Source organism: Lampetra planeri, chromosome 30 (genome assembly GCF_965212315.1).
Source record: "Lampetra planeri chromosome 30, kcLamPlan1.2.h2, whole genome shotgun sequence".
NCBI classification, from domain to species: domain Eukaryota; kingdom Metazoa; phylum Chordata; class Hyperoartia; order Petromyzontiformes; family Petromyzontidae; genus Lampetra; species Lampetra planeri.
This window is the reverse complement of record NC_136136.1, coordinates 7,074,290-7,095,436: the sequence shown is the minus strand read 5'-3', so window position 1 is coordinate 7,095,436 and position 21,147 is coordinate 7,074,290. Positions and strand designations below refer to the sequence as shown.

Genomic DNA, 21,147 nt, shown 5'->3' with positions numbered 1-21,147 from the left:
ACCTCACTTAGATCAATTATTATTAGATTGCGCGACCGTGAGAAATGGCAATGGTGTAGGTAGTTTTTTTAAAATCCAGTAGTGGATAGATCATGACTGGTCATCCTTGCAAACGGACATCTCAAGGAATTTTTAAAGTGGAATACTTCAATAAATGAAAAAAACTAAGATGTAATGCTATTGCAGCATGATTGGGTGCGCCCAGGCCTAAGGAAATTTACAGTCTAGAAATTGGAGATACAGTCTATGAGTTTATGGGCCAAAGCAGTAATCGGTACCAACCACGGAAGCACAACTCAATTCATACCGATGGATTTACATGGCGCATAAAAGTTAATAATTTGATAACCCACTCATTTGAAATATGTATTATACAAGTCACTTTCCTTGGCCACATAAATTAATTGGAACCGCTAAAGTTGTACCACCTCAGGTGGTGCCGACCAGACAAGTATCTGATCTGGGTTCTAAGATTACTGTCGTGGATTTAGCGGCCTCTGGTGGCAATCATAATTGTACAGAATTTCACGCGTGCACCTATCAATACTGAGTGCAATTTTCGGCATTGGGTGAATTACATTCGTCAACATTACATGTGTAACATCCATGTTTCATATCCATAATGATGAATTTCTAACCAGTGTACACTATTACCTACGATGACATATACAACATATCCGAGCCTGGGGTGCGTCTTATAATCCGGGAAGTACGCTGTGAACAAATATAATTGATATGTAGAATGGATATGGATAAATTGATGATTCATCGTTGCATCCATAATGCCGCGTGATCCACAGTGAGCTACCTTAATTAAATCATAGATCTTTCATCAAACATCCAGGTGAGTGTGCAGCTTTAACGCAAAATCGCAATAGGCACGACGCGCTCAATTGATTAATTAATTGATTCACGAATTACTTAATTTCGTGGCTGGCACGAAACTGGATTGCCCGCCTCTAAATAAAAAGGCATGGGTGGGTGGGAACGGAGCGGATTTTTTTTTGTTTTTCCCCATCTTTCTCCACCAGACAGTGAGGACCGCCTCCGTCCCCGTGTGACCGCTGGTGACCTCGTGTGACCGCGTGTGACCTCGTGTGACCCCGGGTAGAGCGGGTCCCCGATGGCCGAGACGGCGAGGCGGGCCTCCACGACCCTGGAGGTGGTGCTGGGAGTCACCGCAGGCCCTGCAGCCTTCGGGTGCAATCCCACATCGGGGGTCGTGGCCTACGCAGCTGGGTGAGGCCCTCGGCCCCAAAATATTCCCCTCCCCATGCACTGTCGATATTGTCAGCAGCAGCAGCCGTGATTTATCCACTGCTGGATGAAGGCCTCAAGCCGTTGCCATTTCTCAGGGTCTTGCGATGTAACAAGTGGCCAAGCTCCTCCGCCAGGCCGTTGGCCATGTCTCCTATATGAATGAAAAATGTAAGGCCACATAGTGGTGTGATTGTGGCCATGCAACCTTAATGATGGTCTGTATTGTAAACCACCGTACTCTGTGCTCCTTCAACGAACGAGGAACGGCAACACTACACGAACTCTCTCCTGAAGCCCTCTCGTGGCTGGCAGACCTCGACATTGGTATTTATCTCCTACAACATATTGCCATAACCAAACTATGGAAAAATTGAACTTGGCTACTGTACACGAGTTGATTTCGCCACTCCATCTCTGCGGCGAACGTAATTATCAATCTTTGGCGCGTTCCCTCCTTTTGGCCGCTACTACGTCGTGAGTCTCGGTCACCGGCCTGCATCCCTTCTAGCCAAGTGTCCTGTCCCAAGTCCACTTTTTTTTTTGCTTAGGTCGCAGTGATGTTTCCATCTTATCCTGTCTAATGCATGTGATTGTCTCGGTGTAATTCCAAGAATATGCCTCTCCACGCTGCTTTGCGCAATTATAAAATGATCGAATCCGAATTTGTTCATTTTTCAGTCTCAAATGTTCGGCAACTGACGTTGACACTTTGAGGCAGAGGGCGACTGGGAATTGAACTTCTGGTCATTGACTCCCTTAGCCTGAGTGTTAGCCCCACCATAAATGCTCGCCACAATACTCTTATAGCATTATCCCGAACCCCCGTGTCGCCCTGTAAAAAGGTACAGCCTTGCATGATGGGATTGATTAACCGGGACTCGTAACTATGTCAATAAACCAGGGTGTGCACGACTGCTTGGATAAGAGAGCTGCGAGGCATGGTACAGAACAATAAACTTTTACGTGGAGGAAAGTCATCCACAATTAATACATACACAAGAAGTCGTCACAGCCGGATGGACTGCTGTTTACAGAAAGCAAACAGCTGTGTGAATGCACAGGAAGCGGGGAAGACAGCGCATCAAACTACCGCGGTGCAGAATAGATGCTTTAATGGCCCGACTCCTCACCCCAACCCCTACAAAATGGCAGCCTTTGCCTCTATCCCAGAATAGGGCAGTGGCAAGGAGTCTGCTTGCTTCCCCTTGCTGTCACGCGTTTGCCGTCCCTGCAGGTGCGTGGTGGTGCTGCTTGACCCCAGCACTGGCGAGCAGAGGCACATCATCAACCCGGCCAGGTGTGACACCTACCACCCCATCCTCTTGGACGGTGTGACCCTACTTCTTGTCCCCAGGATTGGCGGTAACTGTGGCCGTTTGGGGCCCAGCGGCCCTGAGGGGCCCGTGCGACTCGATGCAGGGCTGAGTTTTCGTCGACCAGTGTTTCTCAACTCCAGTCCATGCGGGAGACCCCCGCCACTGGTTTTCGTAAATTACCATTTTCTTTAATTACTCGTACGCAAATTAAGCCACTGCACACAATGTCGCGTGATGGTTGATGCTCGTGGAAGGTTGTACCATGCAGGGTCGTGAGGACTGCAGTTGAGAAACACTGGTGTAGACTGTTTGCCGGTTTGTACCGATTGGCTGATGTCGCTCAAGTGGCATTGCAGACCTACAGACGTTTGCTATCAGCTGTTCCTTTGGTTCCCGGTCGAGAGGTCATCATGGCCAGTGACAATTTATGCCACAACACTGCTATTGTTTCGTTCCGTTTGGTCCGGTAATTGCAAAGATGACGCAGGTCCTTCAAAAACAGCTCTTGCAGTATCTGACCATCTGGCTTCAGGTTTTCATCTTGGTCACTGCCGTCCGAGTGACACTCTAATGCCTGTCTCTAATCTGGCCTCCACATGGAAAAACCCCCTTCTACTGATAAAATCTAGCCATGTATGTATGGTTATGACCGTCCAAGTTGCTTACCCAATGATTCCATGAAATTATTAGTATCCTCTGCATGCACCTATTTTCAGAGGATGAGGTTGAGAGGGCAGCTTGCCTTGTTGCTCTTGGGAGGCTGTGGTAGCCAAGCTGTGTAAAGAGCATCACTGCTGCGCCTCATCCCCTTTGGACCCTCAGGAAGCCCATCACTGCCTTGGCATTCTCTCCGGACGGTGCACACCTGGCCACGGGAGAGGTGAGCTCGGGTGGAGGACCGCCGAAATGTTTTTAGAAGCCCCCGTGGGAAAATGCCCAGATGACCATCTGATACCAAGGGGAACCTGTCCCCACCTGCCCTCGCTACCCCTTGTCTGTGGCCCTGGCTCGGTGACTGATCAGTGTGACGCTCTCGAAGTGGATACCCCTCATGAGTCACCACGGGCACGCCCAGCCTTATCGTGCCTTGCATGTCACCTGACCTCCGCATACTGCGTGTATAATGCACCAAGCGTTCTTTTAGGTGACGCTTTTTTTTATGAAGCAGTGGCCGAATGACAACGAGACAAAGGCATACTGGTGTCATCCTTGTTAGCTATCAATGCAGTCTAATCGTCGTGTTCACAATTTATAATATTTTTGGTCTGAAACGAGATGGTGTGCATTCCTGTATGCCCCGGACACCGCAAACTTGTGGCCAGTGTCAATAAAGTTGTACAAAATATGGTCATACACACAGCTACAGGATTATAAGATTCACACCAAACGTTTGTATTAAAATACGGGGGGGAAAGTGTCAAAATTTGGAGATTACGGTACCTATGCAGTAATAATAATTAATGTCATAAATTAATACATTTGGTAATTGCACCATTCGTGTAGCGCAAGGCGCTGCGTTTAACACAGTCTGCCTTAGTTTCACAGTCGGGCGCGATACAGTACTAGTGTAATAAACGACTGGACCACGATGTCTGGCTCAGTGTCCTTTATTATTCGGTTCGTGCTGTACACCCACACGGCTGTCTTTACTCTGTAGCTTCTCCACGGTGCTGACTCCAATGTCGGCCCGATCCACAACAGCAGCTCCGCTGCTGTTTCTCTCACACAGCCCCCCTTGGCTGTACTCGCTGCTGCTCTTCTCCCTCCGCAGCTCTCACAGCTTCTTGCTCTCTCTCTCTCTCTCCGCAGCTCCTCCTGGCAGCCACACCGCTGCCTCTAACAAGCAGCCCCCTCTCTCTCTCTCTCCGCAGCTCCTCCTGGCAGCCACACCGCTGCCTCTAACACGCAGCCCTCCTGGCTGTCTCCTCTGCAGCTGCACACCACTCCGCAGCTTCCTCTTATCTTCGGGGTTGGCTCCCGATGGCCGTCGGCGCCCCCCCCTCTCCACACTTGCCCGCGTGGCCTCACTCTTTTCCGCTCACACCCCGACTGCCTTCCCCTTCCGGTTTACCCGCTTAAGGCCCCGAACCTTCCCCCCACGTCACATGACTCCACCCCCCGTGACGTCACATCCGGAAGGTCGCTTACGCCCGCATTACACTAGTATGCGTAATCCAAATTTAGTCATTTGCAGGTCATTTTTCGAATTTTGGCAAATTTGGACCATAACTTAAGCATCTAATGGCCTGCTTATTTATAATTACGTCTGATGATCTTCAACGTCCACTTTTAAAACAAACGGTGGATAATATTTCCTGGTTAATACGCCCGCAGTAATAACCAGGGTGGCCAGCAGGAATGGAATCAGAAACCTTGGGCAACGATCAGAGAACGCACTATTTGCTGGACCCATTCACGGTCCCGACCAAACAAGGCCTGATGCGGCGATCGAGCCTAAGCCGCAGCAGCGCAGCTCCAAGGTTGCCCTACAGATGCCGTGAGCGGCGGACTTGACCTGCCCTCGGCTGTGCGTGCAGGCCGGTGCGGCCCCCTGCATCTGCGTGTGGAGGCTGCTGCTGCAGGGCGAGTGGAGCAGTGTCGCGGTGCTGGGAGTCGGCCACCAGCACGGTGTGGCCTGCACCGCCTTCTCGCCCGACGGCCGCCTGCTTGTCTCCGTGGGCCGGCGCCACGACCAGGCCGTGAACCTATGGGACTGGAAGGTGAGGCAGGAACCACTCCGATGAGTGGAAAAATAATTACCTCTCCGGCGGTCCAAACATCATTTTTAACGAATAACTGGGAAAGTCTTTTTAATTACTAACATATGTTGTGGAAATTCGAGGTGAGTCTAAAGGAGTTTTTTTTAAACAGGGTCCTGCTTTGAGATGTTTGGCCTTTTTCATGAAAAACTTTTGCGTGTGGGAGGATACTTGTACCTGGAGGAAATCCAATGACGCTCAAAGTTCTACACAGACGGATTCAAGGATCCATTTGTAGTTCCGTCATCTTCTGGCCATATTGCAGCCTTGAATTCAGGAGTTCCACAAACCTCAACATCATCCACGGACCCTTGCCTCCAAAGCGCTGGATACCAGGCATGTGCCTCCATGCCCGGCGTTCCCCACCAATCTTGCTTCTCCATATTTTCCAGAAGACTTGGGAGGTGGTTTGTTGACCTAAATGGTAACTTTATTATCCTTTATCCACAAACCACCACGATGGTGCCAAACTGTACACAATCTATCGTGGTTTTGTTGAAGTTAATCCTATGATTAAATCATCAAATCGTTATTTATTTGTCACCCAACAGTCTATAAGGCTACACGGGGCATCTGTCTTGCGTGCATGTCCTCTATCTGTGAAGAGCGGCCACCTGGTGGCCACCAACAAGGTGTCGAGTCACGTGCTGGCCCTGGCGTTCTCCTCGTGTGGCTCCCGCCTCGTCACGGCCGGCGTGCGCCACGTCAGGTTCTGGTACTTACCCCCCCGCCGCCTCACCCACCATCAACTCTCCAGGCCCACAGTCCTGACTGCTCGCACTTGTAAGAGGGGATGAGAACCTAAGGCTTATGCACCATGTGTGGCACACCACCACCCCCACGTTCCATTCCCTGGTTACCACATTCAGATAACCCCCTCCCCCCTTAACTTGTATTTAAGGGCTGGTCTTTTGGAATTTTCCTCACTTGATGCAGTAATTTTAGCTGTGACGGTCCCACCTGATGGCGGAGACTTGTGTTGCCTCCGAAACGTCGTGATTTATTATTTTATTTTATTCCCATTATTACTTTAATTAACTTTTAATTGAAATTTTTACCTACGTGACTTTACCGAAAAAACCTAAGAGTATGTGGCACACTGCTTCATTGTATACGGCCTGCGGCGACGTGAGGCCGACAAGTTGAAAACGGGTCACGAACATTATTATTGCATCCATCTTTGCAAGGATTTTTGCTGCGCTAATTCATTGTAGCACTGCGTGTGTTAAACATGTGGCTCGCCAAGCGTATTTGAAAGTGCTATTCGGCCCTGCGTTATAACGGTGTAATGTTATTATGCGCTTTGATATAGCTTGTATGGGGGTGTTTTTTAATTTAATGTATTCATTGAGGCCATGTGTGGGTGACACTTCCAAACACGCAGCTAAGGAGTGATTTTATATGAATCAAATATATGTTTTATGTTGCTCCACATTTGATTCCAATCGTGCTATCGGTGATTTGCTAGGAGACGATTTGACCTGTTGGAATTCTCAGAGTGCAGTGCATCACCATGTCTTAGAAATCGGCCATGAGAAGGTAAATATTGATGGTTCATCCTTAAGTTCGCAATGCTTCAGTCGAACAGGCAAATGAACAAGACCTGGAAAAAAAAATTTTAGTGGCACCTTACCATACAGCACTTTGGTCAATCCACTGTTGGATGAGGGCCTCCCCATGCTCTGGATCATGATGGGGCTTATTTGAACAGACTTCACCACGCTGTTATGTGCCACTTGGCGAAGGCAACCCACGCAGACGTTGAAGCGTAGTACAGGATAACATTGGGTTTTCCTGCACTGCCCCCTGCTGACCTTGTGACCTCTGACAACGTGTGCAATGGATTGGAAGATTATTTCCGCGTTCATTTGGTGCTACCCCCACCCCCACCCTGCGCTCTTGTTGTTCGCGAGGGAGGTTGCCCCCAAAAGGGGATCAGGCGGCCATCAACGGGGCCCCCCTGCCGGGCCGTGCGGCGCTGCTGGGCCTGCAGCGGGAGGCTGTGTTTTGTGCGGTGGCCTGTGGGCAAGGGCCGGCCTGCCAGAACCTCACCTACTGCCTCACTCTCTCTGGCTGCCTGTGCGTCTTTGACGAGCAGAGGGTTTTGTGCCACTGCGTCGACTTGCAGGTCCGGGGACTTACCTCTCCTCCTTAGCCTTTTTGTTTGGCCGTTTTGGGTTGCGTTGCGGACTGACCATTGCTTCTACCAGTGTCGTCTTGCAGTGCGCTCTCTTCCCTTCCCTTGTGTCACTGCGTCTTTCAATGGAGACAGCTTCTGTCCCGTCCAGTGTTGGACATCTGGTTTGATCCGTGGTCTTCACTCAACGCATCTTTGAATGTTCCCGTTCACCCCAGTCAACTTTCCCAGATATTTCAGTTTCTTGCACTTGACCTGACCCTTTGTCCGTGTCTATTCTTTCCAGAACTTTCTTGCTGGTCGCTTGCTTTTTACAAGGCGTTTTACAAATTATCCAGAAGGCTTTCTCATTCGAAGGCAGTTATTGTCCTTTCTTCTTCTTCGTCTTTCTTAGGAGTCACACCCAGACATCGCCTTACAATGCACCAAGGAGCTCAAAAGTTTATTCTTCTGATGTTGCCAAAATTTTCCCCCTGCGTGTCTGCCGGCCGGGAGTCGTCGGCGGGGCTGTACGCACTCCGCACTGCTCCGTCGAATGACCTTTGTTGTTTGTTGCTCTGCGGCATGCTCAGGTGTCCGTGGCCAAGTGCTTGTGCGTGGACGAAGAGCTGGTGTTCTGTGGTGGCGCCAATGGGCTGGTGGTGGGGCTGTGTGCCCGCAGCCTGCGGCCCGTATGCACCCTGCCCCGTCCGAGCCACCTGGATGGCCTGAAAAGGCCATGGTAAACGCCGCTTGCCGTGGTACCACGCGTCTTGCCGTCTCAGAATCCCAGGGGGAAGGTGTACCCGTTGGCTGAGGTCCCACGGAAGTCTGGCAAAGTGATTAATTTAGTGGTGATAATAGGAAATCAACGCGTGGACAGTGTTCGTCTGGCTGCGAGTCAACTTGAGATTTCCAAATCTCCATGAGTGTGGTCTTGAGTATGGAGCGTAACGCGTCGCTGTGCATGTTGTGGGGAGCTGTGGTTTGCACATTGCGCTACAATCCCGCTGACCAGAGTTCGATTCTGAGCCAGTCGTGCTTCTCCCGTAGGTAGACTCGACCTGCAAATAAGTTCTTGGTGCAATTGTATACGCATCTGCACGGGGGAGACAAAGGTGGCTTACCGATTCTGACCACACCACCCCTTTGAGCGCCATGCCGCATTTAGAGTACTCGCCAACATCGCTTGCTGCAAGATGCAGATACAGGCTATAGGCAGGATCCTCGCTTCGTAGTTTCTGTCTGTGCATGCGTGTCTCTTCCGTGCGTGTGTACATGCATGTGTGTGCAGGCAAAGTGGGGAGCAGCAGCAGGACGAGCCGGCACCATGCGCCGTCACCGTAGCCGTGTGCCGGGACGCCAGGCGCGGCTGGCTGGGCTGCCTGTACGGGGACCGCAGCGTGTACGTGTGGGCCGATGCGTCGCCGGGGCAGCCTGCACGGCCCCTGCACGCCGCTCACTACCACGCCGGCGGAGTGCGAGGCATCGAGGTGACGTCCGTGGGGATCGGCGTCGCTCGGCCCGCAGCTAATAACGATCGTTGGCGCACTGTTGCAGATGCTCGGGGCTCGTGTCGTGAATGCGTCCCTCCTGTTCGTGGGGCTCATTTGATGAAGGACCCCCACCCCCCCCTATCCCCCCTCGGTCCCCCCCCCTCCCACCTATGGATGCTCTGGAGCTCATTGGTGAATGGGCCCTGGAGGAATTTCTTGGAAATGTGGAGCCAAGCTCCCAGAAGTCACCTGTGGCACCCTACAGGGACCACCATCCTCAATTGCACGCGTTTCTGAAACTTGTTTTGAGATTTTATTGTTTTCACCCCATGGTGTATTTACACTCGTTCCTTGTGGCACCTGTGGTGGGGACCCAGGTGAACCCGGAGCTGTGGGATCTTGTGGGCCCTGGCTCCCCACCACAGAGCTCGTTCCTCACCTGCTCATCCGATAGCACCGTGCGCATGTGGGGCCCCGGACCTTCCAGCTACCCGGTAAGCCTCCGGGGAGCTGTGCTCGTCATGGGCCTTTTGGGTGTGACGGTGGGTGGCGGTGGCTGTCAGGGTGACTGTGATGTTGGGTGACAGCGCTGCGGATTGATGGTGTGGTCGGTGGACAATATTTGGTTCGTGTTGGTTGGGCCAATGGTGGCTGTTGGGCGACTGTGGCCGTCATCGCGACAGGAGCTGCTCTGGGTGTTCTGCTCCGACGGCCTCTGTCCGGATCAGCGTGGGACCTCCCAGGACCGAGGCCGCGCGGGCGCTCGGTCGTTGGGGGGGGCGCCCCAGGGCCCCAAGCGGGGGAGTGACGCGGCAGGAGGCGGCGTGCGCTGCATGCGCTTGCTGCCGGGGGGGCACAGCCTGGCCCTGGGCGACCACGCCGGCAACATCAGGTGCGTGCGGTGTGCGGCCGAGTTTGTCGGCTTGCGTGCTGTGCCGTGGGTCCGCGGTGCATGTGTCCGGTCACGGTAAGTGGTGCGGTGCTCGAGGTGGCGACGGCGAGTCTTAAGGTGCGCATGTACGGCGGCGAGCGGTGTTGCGGTGGGCGAGTGATGAGCGGCGACGTGCTCGCGGTGCTGATGGAGTTTGCCGTTCAGCATCGTGGACCTGAAGAGCTGGGAGGAGACGCTGATTCCTGGAGCTCACACGGCCGAGGTTCTGTGTCTCGACTACACCCGGTGCAAAGGAGGTGAGAAGGGGCACTATCATCATCATGAACGTTACCTAGCTCATCACCAGTGGTCATAATCCCCATAATCATCACACCCATCAATCATGACAGAAACAAGCATCTTGGCTAATATCAGACAGTCACTGTTATAATCACCACCATCGTCACTATCCACGCCTCCCATCTACAGGAATCCTTTGTATTTATAAAGACACTGTCTCCTCGACAGACCTGTTCTCCACCTGAGGACGGCTGCTTGCGTTGTGGCCGAAACGTCGTGAGAATTATTTTATTATGTTTTATTTTTATTATTTTATTATTTCCATTCTACGTGACTTTACCGAAAGAACCAAGAAGATGAATCCCTGCAGTCACGAAAGCTTTTAATCGAAATTTATAAAGCACTGTTCACAAACTAGGGAACATGAAGGCAGTGGCGTCTATCACGGGTGGGTCTGTGCAGGAGAGGGCTTGCTGGTGTCCGCCGGGAGGGACCGTGTTGTGCGCGTGTTCCGACTGGCGGAGCGGTGTGGAGGAGGAGGAGGAGGCGCCGGGAGCCCGCGCGTCGTGGCCGTCCTGGAGGAGCATTCCTCGCCCGTGACGGCCGCGCGATTCGCAGGTTCGGCCACGAGGGGGAGCGCCTCCACCTCGCGGGGAGGCCGGTGTCCGAGCCGGGGTTTCACCTCCTGGTGGATGGGGGTTAGCCTGCCCGGGGTTGACTTTTCGAGGTGTCATCATCGACATTGGTATTACTGGCATATGAACGTGTTTATCATTATTGGCATTCGGCAGCACCGTTAGCATCGGCGTTATCGGCATCGCCAGAATCGTTGGCAAATCAATGGTGGTCGTGTGGTTGGCCGTGGCCGGTCGCCTGGCCTGGTGCGTGTGGTCACAGGGAGCGGTGACGCACTGCGCTTGGTGAGCTGCGGCCCGGACCGGTCGCTCTACTTCCGATCGGTGCACACGGTGAGCCGCGCTCGCGAATCGGTGCCGCCCGACGGTGCGCGGAGCACAGAGCACGGAGGTGCGCGGCACGTGGCGGAGCGGTGTGTGCGGTGCACGGTGTTGGCAGGGCGAGGATGGGCACGGTGCGTGGTGTTGGACGTAGAGCGGCAGCGGACGTCGACGGCTGTACTGAAGATGACTCCTAATGAAGATGAAACCGGTCTATAATGATCTTTGTTTCGCTGCTGTTTTTTTGGATGGCCTCAACTCTGTGAGTTGGTGGTCCAAACGACAAATTGGCTACACATTCAGTTCTTTTGAGCTGGTGGTCTGGATAAGGCTGGGCTTCTTTACACGCAAAGTACATCTTTGCGTGTTGGTTAAGTGTTTTGTGGGGCAGTGCGATGTACTGTATTATGGTGGGAATGCGCACTGCGCCATGAACCTGCCAACCTATAAAGCATCTGGTGGGTCAACATCAGTACTGGGGAGAGAAAAATGTGGCCGGGCATGGTGCTGGCCACCCACGTGTGCTGTGCTGGTCTTAATTGGTACTCGCCAGAACAGCACTTACCCCCACAATCTGCTAAAGGTTCTACGTGGGGGGGGGGGGGGGAGATCTTGTGATTGATGTACAAGGTGCGCGGCATGGCGCGTGTGTGGGATTTTTGTGCGGCGCCGGCAGTGCGAGGACGGCCTGCGGTGTGCGGTGACGCGCCACGTGGTGGTGAAGGAGACTCCGGCTGACATGGACGTGGACTCAATGGGGCGTGTCGCCGTGCTGGGCTGCCTGGACCGCATGCTGCGGTGGGGACACGTGACGGCGGGGGGCCCCCTCCACCCCACCCCAGCCCGTGGAGGCCTGGTGCAGTTGCACCGCCTGCACGCTTGAGAGCTACGCCACCGGTCGGGCTCCTCTCCCCCAGCGCTCGATGACGATCGCTCGTCCGGTTCCCCGTGAGCGTTGACTCGTCAACGAGAACCTGATAGGGTCGTGCGCCAATTAATCAGGTGGCTAATTTGGCACGTGACGAGTAGTAGCCACGGCCATAGCGAGAGGTACGATGGATGATGTGGTGTGCCAGGTGCAGAAATCTTTCTCCAGATCGCCAACGCCGACTGAACCGGCTGAAAATGTAACCCCAGATGCGCTCGTATTGTGCGCTTGAGGAGGATTTCTAGCGATCGGTGTTTCATTGCACCCGCACTGGGCCCGACTTTGTGCACGTTTCATTTGTTGCTCTTGCGTGTCGGGTTTAGTGTGGGGGGGGGGGCGGCAGCGCTCCTCTCGTTGCGGTCGAGTGGGCGGCGGGGGGCGGGGGGGAGGCTCGTGTCGGCGTGGTGAGGTTAAAGCCCTGCATGTCCGTGCGCTGCAGGGTGTTCAGCCCCGTCGACGGCCGGCAGCGTCACTGCGTGAAGGGCTCCAGCGCGGACGAGGGGACGGTGCTCAAGGTGCTCGGCCGCCGGCATCGCCCGGCCGTGATGCTACGCCTCCTGCGTCCGCAGTCGCCATCGCCCGCAGGCGGCCGGGTGGCACGCGCAGAGGGTCTTGCGGGTCACTCCACCCGTTTTAATCACGGGGATTGCTTTCTAAAGTCCAGATTGCGGTCCTGAGATTGTGGGGTCGGGGAGGAGGGGTCGCTATTGTACAGCAGCTGCAGTGTAAGGTCCGGTTGGCTGTTGCCGTCAAGATTATCTGCTAGACGTGTTGGCGCTCGAGTCAAGGTTCCATCCTCGTTGCGCCACCTCCCCCCGCTGCTGTGGTGCCAGCACCGCCCCACCAACATTTTGAACCACGAGCGCCCACTGCTTGCTTCGTTTACAACAGTTTAGCAACACGTGGGGCAGAGCCACCTTCAGGAGGGGCACCCATCCCACCTACCCCCACCCCACCCATGCGATGACACTGGTTGCCGATAAGAAGAAGCTGTCGTTAATGAGAATGGGGAGACTAGTTTTGTAAGGGGGGCCGGCCACTTTTGAAAACGGGGCGCCTGTAGTTTTAAAAGGTCTAGCTGTAGCTTGAATAGAATGGCTGTTGCCACGTGCGGGTATGGGTGGTGCGTGTGTGGGGAGCGGTAGTGCAACGGTTAGCGCGCTGCGCTACGAATCGAGCATACCAAGTTCCATTCCAGGTGACGGCCAACACCAGTGACGATTATCTGAATCTGTCCTTCTCCTCCAGTACCTGGTGCGGTGTGTAAACATTGCTATTGGGGAGACGAAGCCGGCCGGGCGTGATGCTGGTCACCCACTCCCTCGTGTGCCATGCCGGTCCTCATAGAACCTCGCTTAACAGCACTTGCCCCAACAGTCTGTTAATGCTACATGGGGGGTCTTTGTCTTTGTTTGTGTGCGCAGGTACACGTGGCCCCGTCGGGCACATTGGCAGCGAGCAGCTGCTCTGACAAATCGACGTCCATTGTGGATCTCGCTAGCGGCGCCTGCTTGGCCACCTTCCACGGCCACTCTGGTGAGCGGCGTCCTGGCCAGCGAGATGGGGTGGTTCTAGATTTGAAGCTTTCGTGACTGCAAGGATTCATATTCACGTAGGTAAAAAAAAATTAAAATTTTACCTACGTGACTTTACCGAAAAAACATAAAAAGAAAATTTCGGTAAAGTCACGTAGGTAAAAAAAAAATTACCTACGTGACTTTTAGCGAAAATAAATTATTAGGTTTTTTCGGTAAAGTCACGTAGGTAAAATTTTAAAAAATTTTACCTGCGTGAGATGGGGGTGTCATACCCACCTTGCAGCGAAACCACTCGCTGCCTCGATCACATATGCCCTGCACCAATGATTGGGCAGTCATTTATTGAACACCTGCATGATATTTGTTACCCCCCCACCTCGCCACCACCGTGATACAAACATTTATTTGGATCTCTCGCAGAGCAGTGCAACCCTTCATGTCTTCATGTTTGCGAACGGCTTCGGGAAAGGGAATTACCACAGAGCTACTCCTGAGAGCCCATCAACTTACCTCTGATTCACACAGTAGAGGGCAGCAACTTTCCCCACCCACACTGCTTCCTCAGCTGAAATATAGGCAATTTATTTGCATAATTACATTTACTGAGTTTTTTGTGTGCGTGTCGATCAATGGTGGCTGGCGTGAGCCCATCGGCACAAAAACACTTGAGAACCCAGATTAATCGCAGACCTCTTCCTGGATTTGACGTCAGCAGTGCCGGCTCAGTGCTCTGACCTCCGAGACACCCGGCCACCTCTGGAAATGTGTTGTGTTCATGTTAAATCAATGCTTACGTTTACTCACTGTGGTGGAGTTGGAAGGGCATCCTAGACTGTGACCCGGTGCGTTTTTTGATGATGGAAATCTGGTACAACTTGAACGTTGCATGCCTCCACATGCGGGTTGTCACACGGAGGAAGCACTCCACCACCACCACCATGGTAAACAGATACCGCTGGCACCCTGCCAGACCGCCGCATGTTTACAAATAATCGCTACTCTAATAATGGCATCTTGGTTTCGCAAGCGTCGAGAGCGGCGTGGTTACTGCTGGCGTGTGCTGCAGAGGTGGTGACCAGCATGAAGTTCAGCAGTGATTGCCAGCGCCTGATGACAGCAGCTGGAGACAGGTGTGTAATGAGCACCGCCGGTTTTGCAGTGGCACCACCAGCGCCATTGGCAGTTGCCGATTCGATAAAAAAAAAATGTTGGTTGTGTGCCACAGCTGTGTGTTTGTCTGGCGCCTGGGCCCTGAGCTGGTGATGCGGCTGGGTCAGAGATCATCACCCGGTGTGCAGCAGGAGCAGACGTCCGGCCCGGTTCCACCCGCCTTGCCTGCTGGGTATGATTTCGCGCGCACTGAAAAGTTGCCAAATAAATCAATGGGTTGTGAAATAAATAAGTAACGTTATTTTTTACGTAGGGAGTTGTCTATAAATGAGACTTATCAGCTTATCTATCTTCTCATCAACACATATCGTCGAGAGTGTTTATGTTCAATAATGTGATGAGCACAGGTATAGAATAAAAGTGGCCAATAACTAAATGGAGGTAGTGCAATGAATCACATACCGGCTTTGCTACCAACAATTTTACAAACCAATTTGATTTCAGAATCTTCTTCTGTTATGTTATCCTTTCTGCTGGTGACTGCAGCAATTATAGTGAACCTATCCCATATGCAAATAAAAAGAAATACCCTTACGGGATTTGATGCGTGCATCGTGAGCTTGAAAATCGATATTTGATTAATCTGTTACTTCTAACGAAAATAAGAACCAAACTCTGCTTTTGGATTAAGCAAGGTGACAGGAACTCTACGGTTGAGCAGCCAGACAAATATTGTGACCTACGGATTACGGTGGTTGAGAAGCGGTATGGATCGGAGGAAACGATCAATCTGGTACAGCGGGTCCTTGACGGTGGCGGAGGAATCGAGTGGTGAAGTTCATGAACAACGACCGCTAGTGGAAATGCATGCCGCGCAATTTTGCTTCTATCGCGAGGCAGAATCGATTCACTGCGTCGGTCGTTAGACAATGGCGAGGTTTTGCAACGCACATTTCCGTCTGTAACAGAACCCCGTCTGTTGCAGCATCGCTTGCAGCCGGAGGAAGCGCCGCTCCGTCACCGTCTCAGGGCCGTTCAGCTCTCCGGAGGACACCCCCTCCTGCACGGGGCCTGTCGGCCTCGGACCGGCTCGCCAGGGTCTGTTTCACCGCGTGCACCTCTACCATGCTCAATGCTGTGCCTCCGCCCTCGCCGCATCTCCACCCTCGCTGCATTCATCCTCACTGCGCCCCACCCCTCGCTGTGCCTCCACCCTCACCGAACCCCGACTCCTCACCATGCCCAGACCCCTCACTGCACCTTCACCCCTCGCCGCTCCCTCACCATTCACTTCCATCCCTACTGCACTCCCACTCCTCACCTCCACTCTCACCGCTCCCCTGCGCAGAGGAGCCTGCTGCTGATGCTGCACACTGTGCTCTCAGATCCCCGTGCATTCCATTCGGCTGAACTGACAGTGGAATGGGAACGACGTATCTTCCAACGTAAATAAGATGCCAGCTCGCGTTATCAACCAGAATTCCTCCGGTTGGTGCTGGAGAATCTCCTGGAATGGAAAAACCGAGAGGACGTTTTTGAGCTGGATGATGTGATCTGCCAAATGCAGGCGAGGAATGTGTGCAAACGATTTGCGTCTCCACTGTGGTATCCCCTTGAGACACACGACCGCCGAGTTTGAACCCCCTCTGCGTTCCGTCGTGCACAGCAACGCAAGGGGCGGGGGGGGGGGGCGATCCCTGCGGCATCTTCACGGGGAGGGTGCTGCTTTTCCAGCCTTCTGTCTGAAACGTTTTCGTGAGACGGGGCGTGCGTGCACGTGCGTGCATGCGATTGTCTGCAGTCGACGCCCATCGTTGCTTGTAACAGCACGTGCCCTAAAAGTCTGCTAAGTCTATACAGGGCATCTTTGTCTTTGGTGTAGGCTCCACGGGGCTTGGTGAGAGTGGTGGGAGCCTGCCCAGCCACGCCGATACGTCCGTCGCCTGGTGAGTGACCCATCCACTCGGACATTAGGCGGCACCGCTGGGTCTTGGGATCAGTTGCAGAGATGAAATGTCATTAGGACATTTTGTCGCCTGTAATTTAGCACTTCAGAGGCGAGGGTTGGTGGATCGGACAAATTGCAAATGTTGCCAAACTCCCTTCCCGTGGGCATTGAGGTGCCATACCCTGGCTTGTCAGAAGAAATACAGTACAGCAAAGTGTGCGGACTAATATTATCTGCCCCTTCTGAGTGGGATAGAGTGTTGCACTCTCGCATGCGTGGGTTTTCCAGAAGGTGCTCCGGTTTCTTCCCACATGTATAGACACTCAATAATTGGCTGAAAACATCTTAATATATAGAGAACTGCAGAGCAATTAATTGTTGGAGCCGGCTCACTGCCTGGCAGCCTTCAAACTTGTCTATGGTTCCTCACCGATTGTGAGATGCAATTTGCATGAATGATTTATTTTTTATATGGACATTTAAGTTCTATTCAAACCTCAAGTCACCTGAAGTGTGACTAGCTGCCAGAGGGATGTTACCCAGGGTGCCGTGACAGTAGCGCGGTGTGCGAGGAGGTGTGGACCTGTGAGTGAGCATGCGCAGCACCCTTGTCAATCCACTGCTGGATGAGAGCCTCGCCGCGCCATGCGGGTCGTGGGTGATATTTGACCTTGCAGTGCCAGGTTGCTCGGCGTGGGTTTGAATGTCGGGAATATTGATGTGGGGGGGGGGGGGGGAGCATGGAGGTACAGTGCAGCAACGGATGTTGCTTCACTCTCTACAATGTAGCCCTGCAGCATACAACATATGTCTTGCCTCGTGGGCACCCATCCAAGGACTATCCAGGCTTCGCGACCAAGATTTCGGAATGGGCACCTACCAGGTCATTTGGTCATAGGCCTCTTTGTTAGAACTCTCGTTTAGTTCTGATGTCCTTGTCCATGTGAGGAGGACGCTGGAGACGACGGGGACTACCCAGGTGTCCACCCGGAGGGTCGCCGCGGCACTCCCACCGTGCAACCTGAGTGTGGCTCACGTACGTCTGCACCACCTCGACATTGCCACCGCCGCCGCTGCTGCTGCTGCTGCTGTTCGAGCTACTGCTTGTGAACTGCCCTGAGCGTGCGCCGCTGGGGTTGTACGCTGTGCCGCACACTGTGGTGCGGTTGCCTCCGTGCGAGTGCAGGTCTGGCGGTCGTGTGGTGGCCTGCAAGCGGAAATGACTCGCGATCACATAAAGTCAGCTTCCTTGAACGATCTCCGCGTGAGAGGTGGGGTTTTGGATCTTGATTGTATTGTGCCGGCAGGGCCTGTAATGGGGCATAGCGGCCCGCGTCGCCCCTTCTGCATGTGGCCTTCGTCAGTTATGGCTGTTTAAATTACTTATTGTATTTCCTTGTAATTGTGAGTCATTTTCACAATCAAAACAGTAGTTCCAATGGTTTACACTTAAAACTGTTATAACACCGCGTATGCAAAGTAGCTTCAGTGGCGAAATCTTAAATTTTGCTAAACTAACAACAGTACTTCATGATGTTGGCGCAAGTCATCTTTTCTGAACAGCAGTTTTATACAATATTAATAAATACATACGGGTGGCGAGGTGGTATCATTGTATATCTTTGGCAGGTGAGTCCCATCAGCGGAAGAGCTTTGTGTCCGGAGCTAAAGGCAGGAGGGACAGCGACCTTATTGCCAGAAGCCAGTCCGAGCTGACCCTGGACAGCAGTGCAGAGGAACGGGTGCACAAACGGCAATCCTACATGGTGCCCACAGCCAGCTCGCAAGCCAAGGCGATGGACAAGACCTACAGCATCGACAGAGGGCATGCGGCTTCTGTCCTTGAGAGGAGCCTGGCTGGTACAGAATATCTCACGAGAGACGGGGAGGGTGGCCAAAAAGCTGAGGGGCAGGCAAGCCACGCAGCTGCACACGAAGGCTTCTGGAATGATGGTGCAGGAGGCCAGTATGACGTCCCTAAAGGTAAACAAGGCACTTGCTGACAGGGCTCTGGGTTCTTCAACCCGATGCCTCTCCCATGCAGTAGATTTTTTTTTACCTCCATTTTCATGTTTTTATTTGTGATATCGGTGTTATGTCGTGAGGCTAAGTACCTACTCGTATCTCTCGCAGAGCAGTGCAACCCTTCATGTTCGAAAACAGCCCCATGTAAACCATGCCACAGTTGCCATTGAGATCCGCTCAAGTATCCTGTGTTCCACACGGCAGGGGGCAGTACTTTCCCACTCGCGCTGCCACAGTAATGTTTGTCAAGTATCAGTCGCAACTATAATGATTAATTTTTATAGCTGGAATTTAGCCAAATTAAGTGCTCATAGGAGTTAAATGTGATGGGTTTTTTGTACAGTAATTAATGGCCAGACTGATACTACTCAACTGACTTTAGCTGTGGCTAAGACCTGGATTCTAACTCAATCTGAGATGTGCTAGTTCAGCACTCTGACCTCTGAACCACTGAACCACCTCTGAAAAATGCCAGGTTTCTTCATAAATAACTTTTACTTGACCTGTCCCCTAATCAGCGTCAAGCACACCGATGGTGGCTGTTCGCAGAAAGCCGTGTGGCGGTTTCAAGCCTCTGGGACCTGAGAACCTCAGCCATCTTGACGAGTGCAGGCAACTAACTGAGGAGCTGGCTTCCAAGACACACGCTGCTGTGCGCCTGTACCAGCAAGTGCGTGTGTGTGTGCACGTGCGCGCGTGGCATCTCTTGCTCGCTGCATTATTTACACGCGTGCGACACGGTAATTTTCAACGCTTCATAAATTGTGCCTATTACATGCTGGCATGAAAAGATGTGTGTGTGTGTGCGTGGCGCTTGCACAGCACGGCCAATTAAAACATAAACGCCTAATGTTGATGTATTGTTTGAGTGGGCTGATGACCTATATTTCCAGTTGACATGCTATTCATGTCAAACCTAGCCGAGCGCTGCTGTTATTCTCGTACAATTTGGCTTGTGTGCCGGTCAAACAAAACGTACAAAAAAACCTCCCCGCAGACGCTGTTGCTGGGAAACGTGACGGAGGAGCGCCGCTGCTTGTCCACACTGCTCCGTGAGGGCCTGCGTGAGGTGGCCGCTGACCTCCGCACAACTGGGTTCGCTCCCCAACCGCAGGGGACCTTGGACCAGGACATTCTGGCTCAGTCGCAGCCCGATGCTGGGACGAGCGGTGCCCTTCCGGCCCGCGACCCTGACATCGCCGCTATTGTCCAGCAGCACTTTAAGCTCCTCCTGCAGCTGACACAAGAGAAGCTACATTGGAAGCACAGCTTGTAGGCCTCGGGATGTGAGTGCACACTTGCAAACCCTACCGATTTTAGTGGTAGGCTGCCAATTGTTTTTGCACTTTTACTGCATGTGGATTTTTCACGACAAGACTTAGATCCAAATTTTTGTTTCTCTGAATGATATTTCGTGATACGTTTAGCTTTGAAAATCTGTATGCAGTAAATAAAGGGTTTGGACACCGGAAGCCCACTGCTTATGTCGGTAGGATTGGTAAGTGTGTTTAATGTAGGCCATGTAATTGAATCCATATCTTGTCTCCCAGACAATGCCAGTGACAACGGTGACATTACACAGCTGCACAATTTAAACAATAAAAATGTTTTTTATGTGTATAATTAGCTGACTGCAGAACAAGGGCCATTCATGTCTCCTGCAGTCTTGTGAAAGTGATGGCTCCACTCTAATTGAGTGCATCAGCGCTTCCTCTCTGGAGGTGGTGGCCTTGAGTTGATAGCGGGAATTCCGAATTTATCAAGTGAGAGGGCCAGTTTTTTCATGGAACTGTTGCCCTTATCACAAAGTGTTATTCATTTGATCAAACCCCAAGGAAAGATGAGTTAAGTAAACCGCCCCTCCCCAAGGTTTGAACTTGAGATCTTTCCATATTTTGTCGGTCCTGCCTGTAGATCCCAAGCCACGTTTTTTCTGTGCGGGCCACGGGCTGGTCTGTGTAGGTGGCATGGGCCGAGATATGACCCCTGTTGTCCCGGGTGGGGTTTGTGTTTGTGGAGTGGTGGTTGGGGTAACGTAGACTTTGTACACGGTGTCTCGCCTGTGATTTACTGCACTGCTTTTGTAAATGGTGAAAACAAACATGAATTTAAGCTGTGAATGGGATCGCATTCATTTACATTTCCTTTCCGTGTGTACACTGGGGTCCTTGCCGGTAATGTGAATCCTCGGTGTGTGTACATGTCCGTGTGAAGTAAAGTACAATTTTCTCGGTGCATTGAGAAGGCTACAATTGCTACGCATTTTAGTTATGATGGGAAGGCCTCACTGAGTCTCTTAAGACTCCTTTGCGGGAGGCTCTAAAATTGTTGGACAATTCCATATATTGGTGTTTGGTTTATGGGTACCAAAATAAAACCCAAGCATACGAGGGGGATTGACACTCGAAGCGCCGCACAGATAGATCCATTCCAATAGTATGCTGCCATCTGATCACAAGTGGGTGCCACCACAGCCACCAGTCTAATCGACATTTCAACATAGGAATCCGTGATGGATTTGTGG

The 21,147-nt window shown here is 52.4% G+C and overlaps 1 protein-coding gene across 2 annotated transcripts; it reads left to right on the top strand.

Annotated features, from left to right (window-relative positions):
* Nucleotides 1-986: 986 nt before the first annotated feature.
* LOC144728894 (WD repeat-containing protein 62-like) lies at nucleotides 987-20,858 on the top strand. Of its 2 annotated transcripts, none has more exons than XM_078608623.1 (25): nucleotides 987-1,239; nucleotides 2,495-2,557; nucleotides 3,399-3,456; nucleotides 5,114-5,296; nucleotides 5,941-6,050; nucleotides 7,253-7,463; nucleotides 8,045-8,193; nucleotides 8,746-8,944; nucleotides 9,325-9,441; nucleotides 9,631-9,839; nucleotides 10,044-10,135; nucleotides 10,581-10,736; nucleotides 11,016-11,086; nucleotides 11,751-11,872; nucleotides 12,442-12,517; nucleotides 13,427-13,538; nucleotides 14,607-14,670; nucleotides 14,766-14,882; nucleotides 15,636-15,748; nucleotides 16,533-16,596; nucleotides 17,550-17,634; nucleotides 17,785-17,869; nucleotides 18,228-18,581; nucleotides 19,142-19,293; nucleotides 19,621-20,858. In XM_078608623.1, the coding sequence occupies exons 1-25, from the start codon at nucleotides 1,124-1,126 to the stop codon at nucleotides 19,897-19,899; spliced, it is 3,357 nt and encodes a 1,118-aa protein (XP_078464749.1). In that variant the 5' UTR covers nucleotides 987-1,123; the 3' UTR covers nucleotides 19,900-20,858. The 2 variants fall into 2 exon arrangements, with proteins under 2 accessions (XP_078464749.1, XP_078464748.1); XM_078608622.1 differs by having other exon boundaries at nucleotides 988-1,239; nucleotides 17,547-17,634.
* The last annotated feature ends 289 nt before the right edge of the window (nucleotides 20,859-21,147 follow it).

Bases quoted from the DNA above. Each gene is read 5' to 3' on its own strand.
- LOC144728894 (XM_078608622.1), top strand. From the start codon at position 1,124: ATGGCCGAGACGGCGAGGCGGGCCTCCACGACCCTGGAGGTGGTGCTG. The intron at 12,518-13,426 runs GTGCTCGGCCGC...TTGTGTGCGCAG, and splicing joins ACGAGGGGACGGTGCTCAAG to GTACACGTGGCCCCGTCGGG. The intron at 14,883-15,635 runs GTATGATTTCGC...CGTCTGTTGCAG, and splicing joins CCACCCGCCTTGCCTGCTGG to CATCGCTTGCAGCCGGAGGA.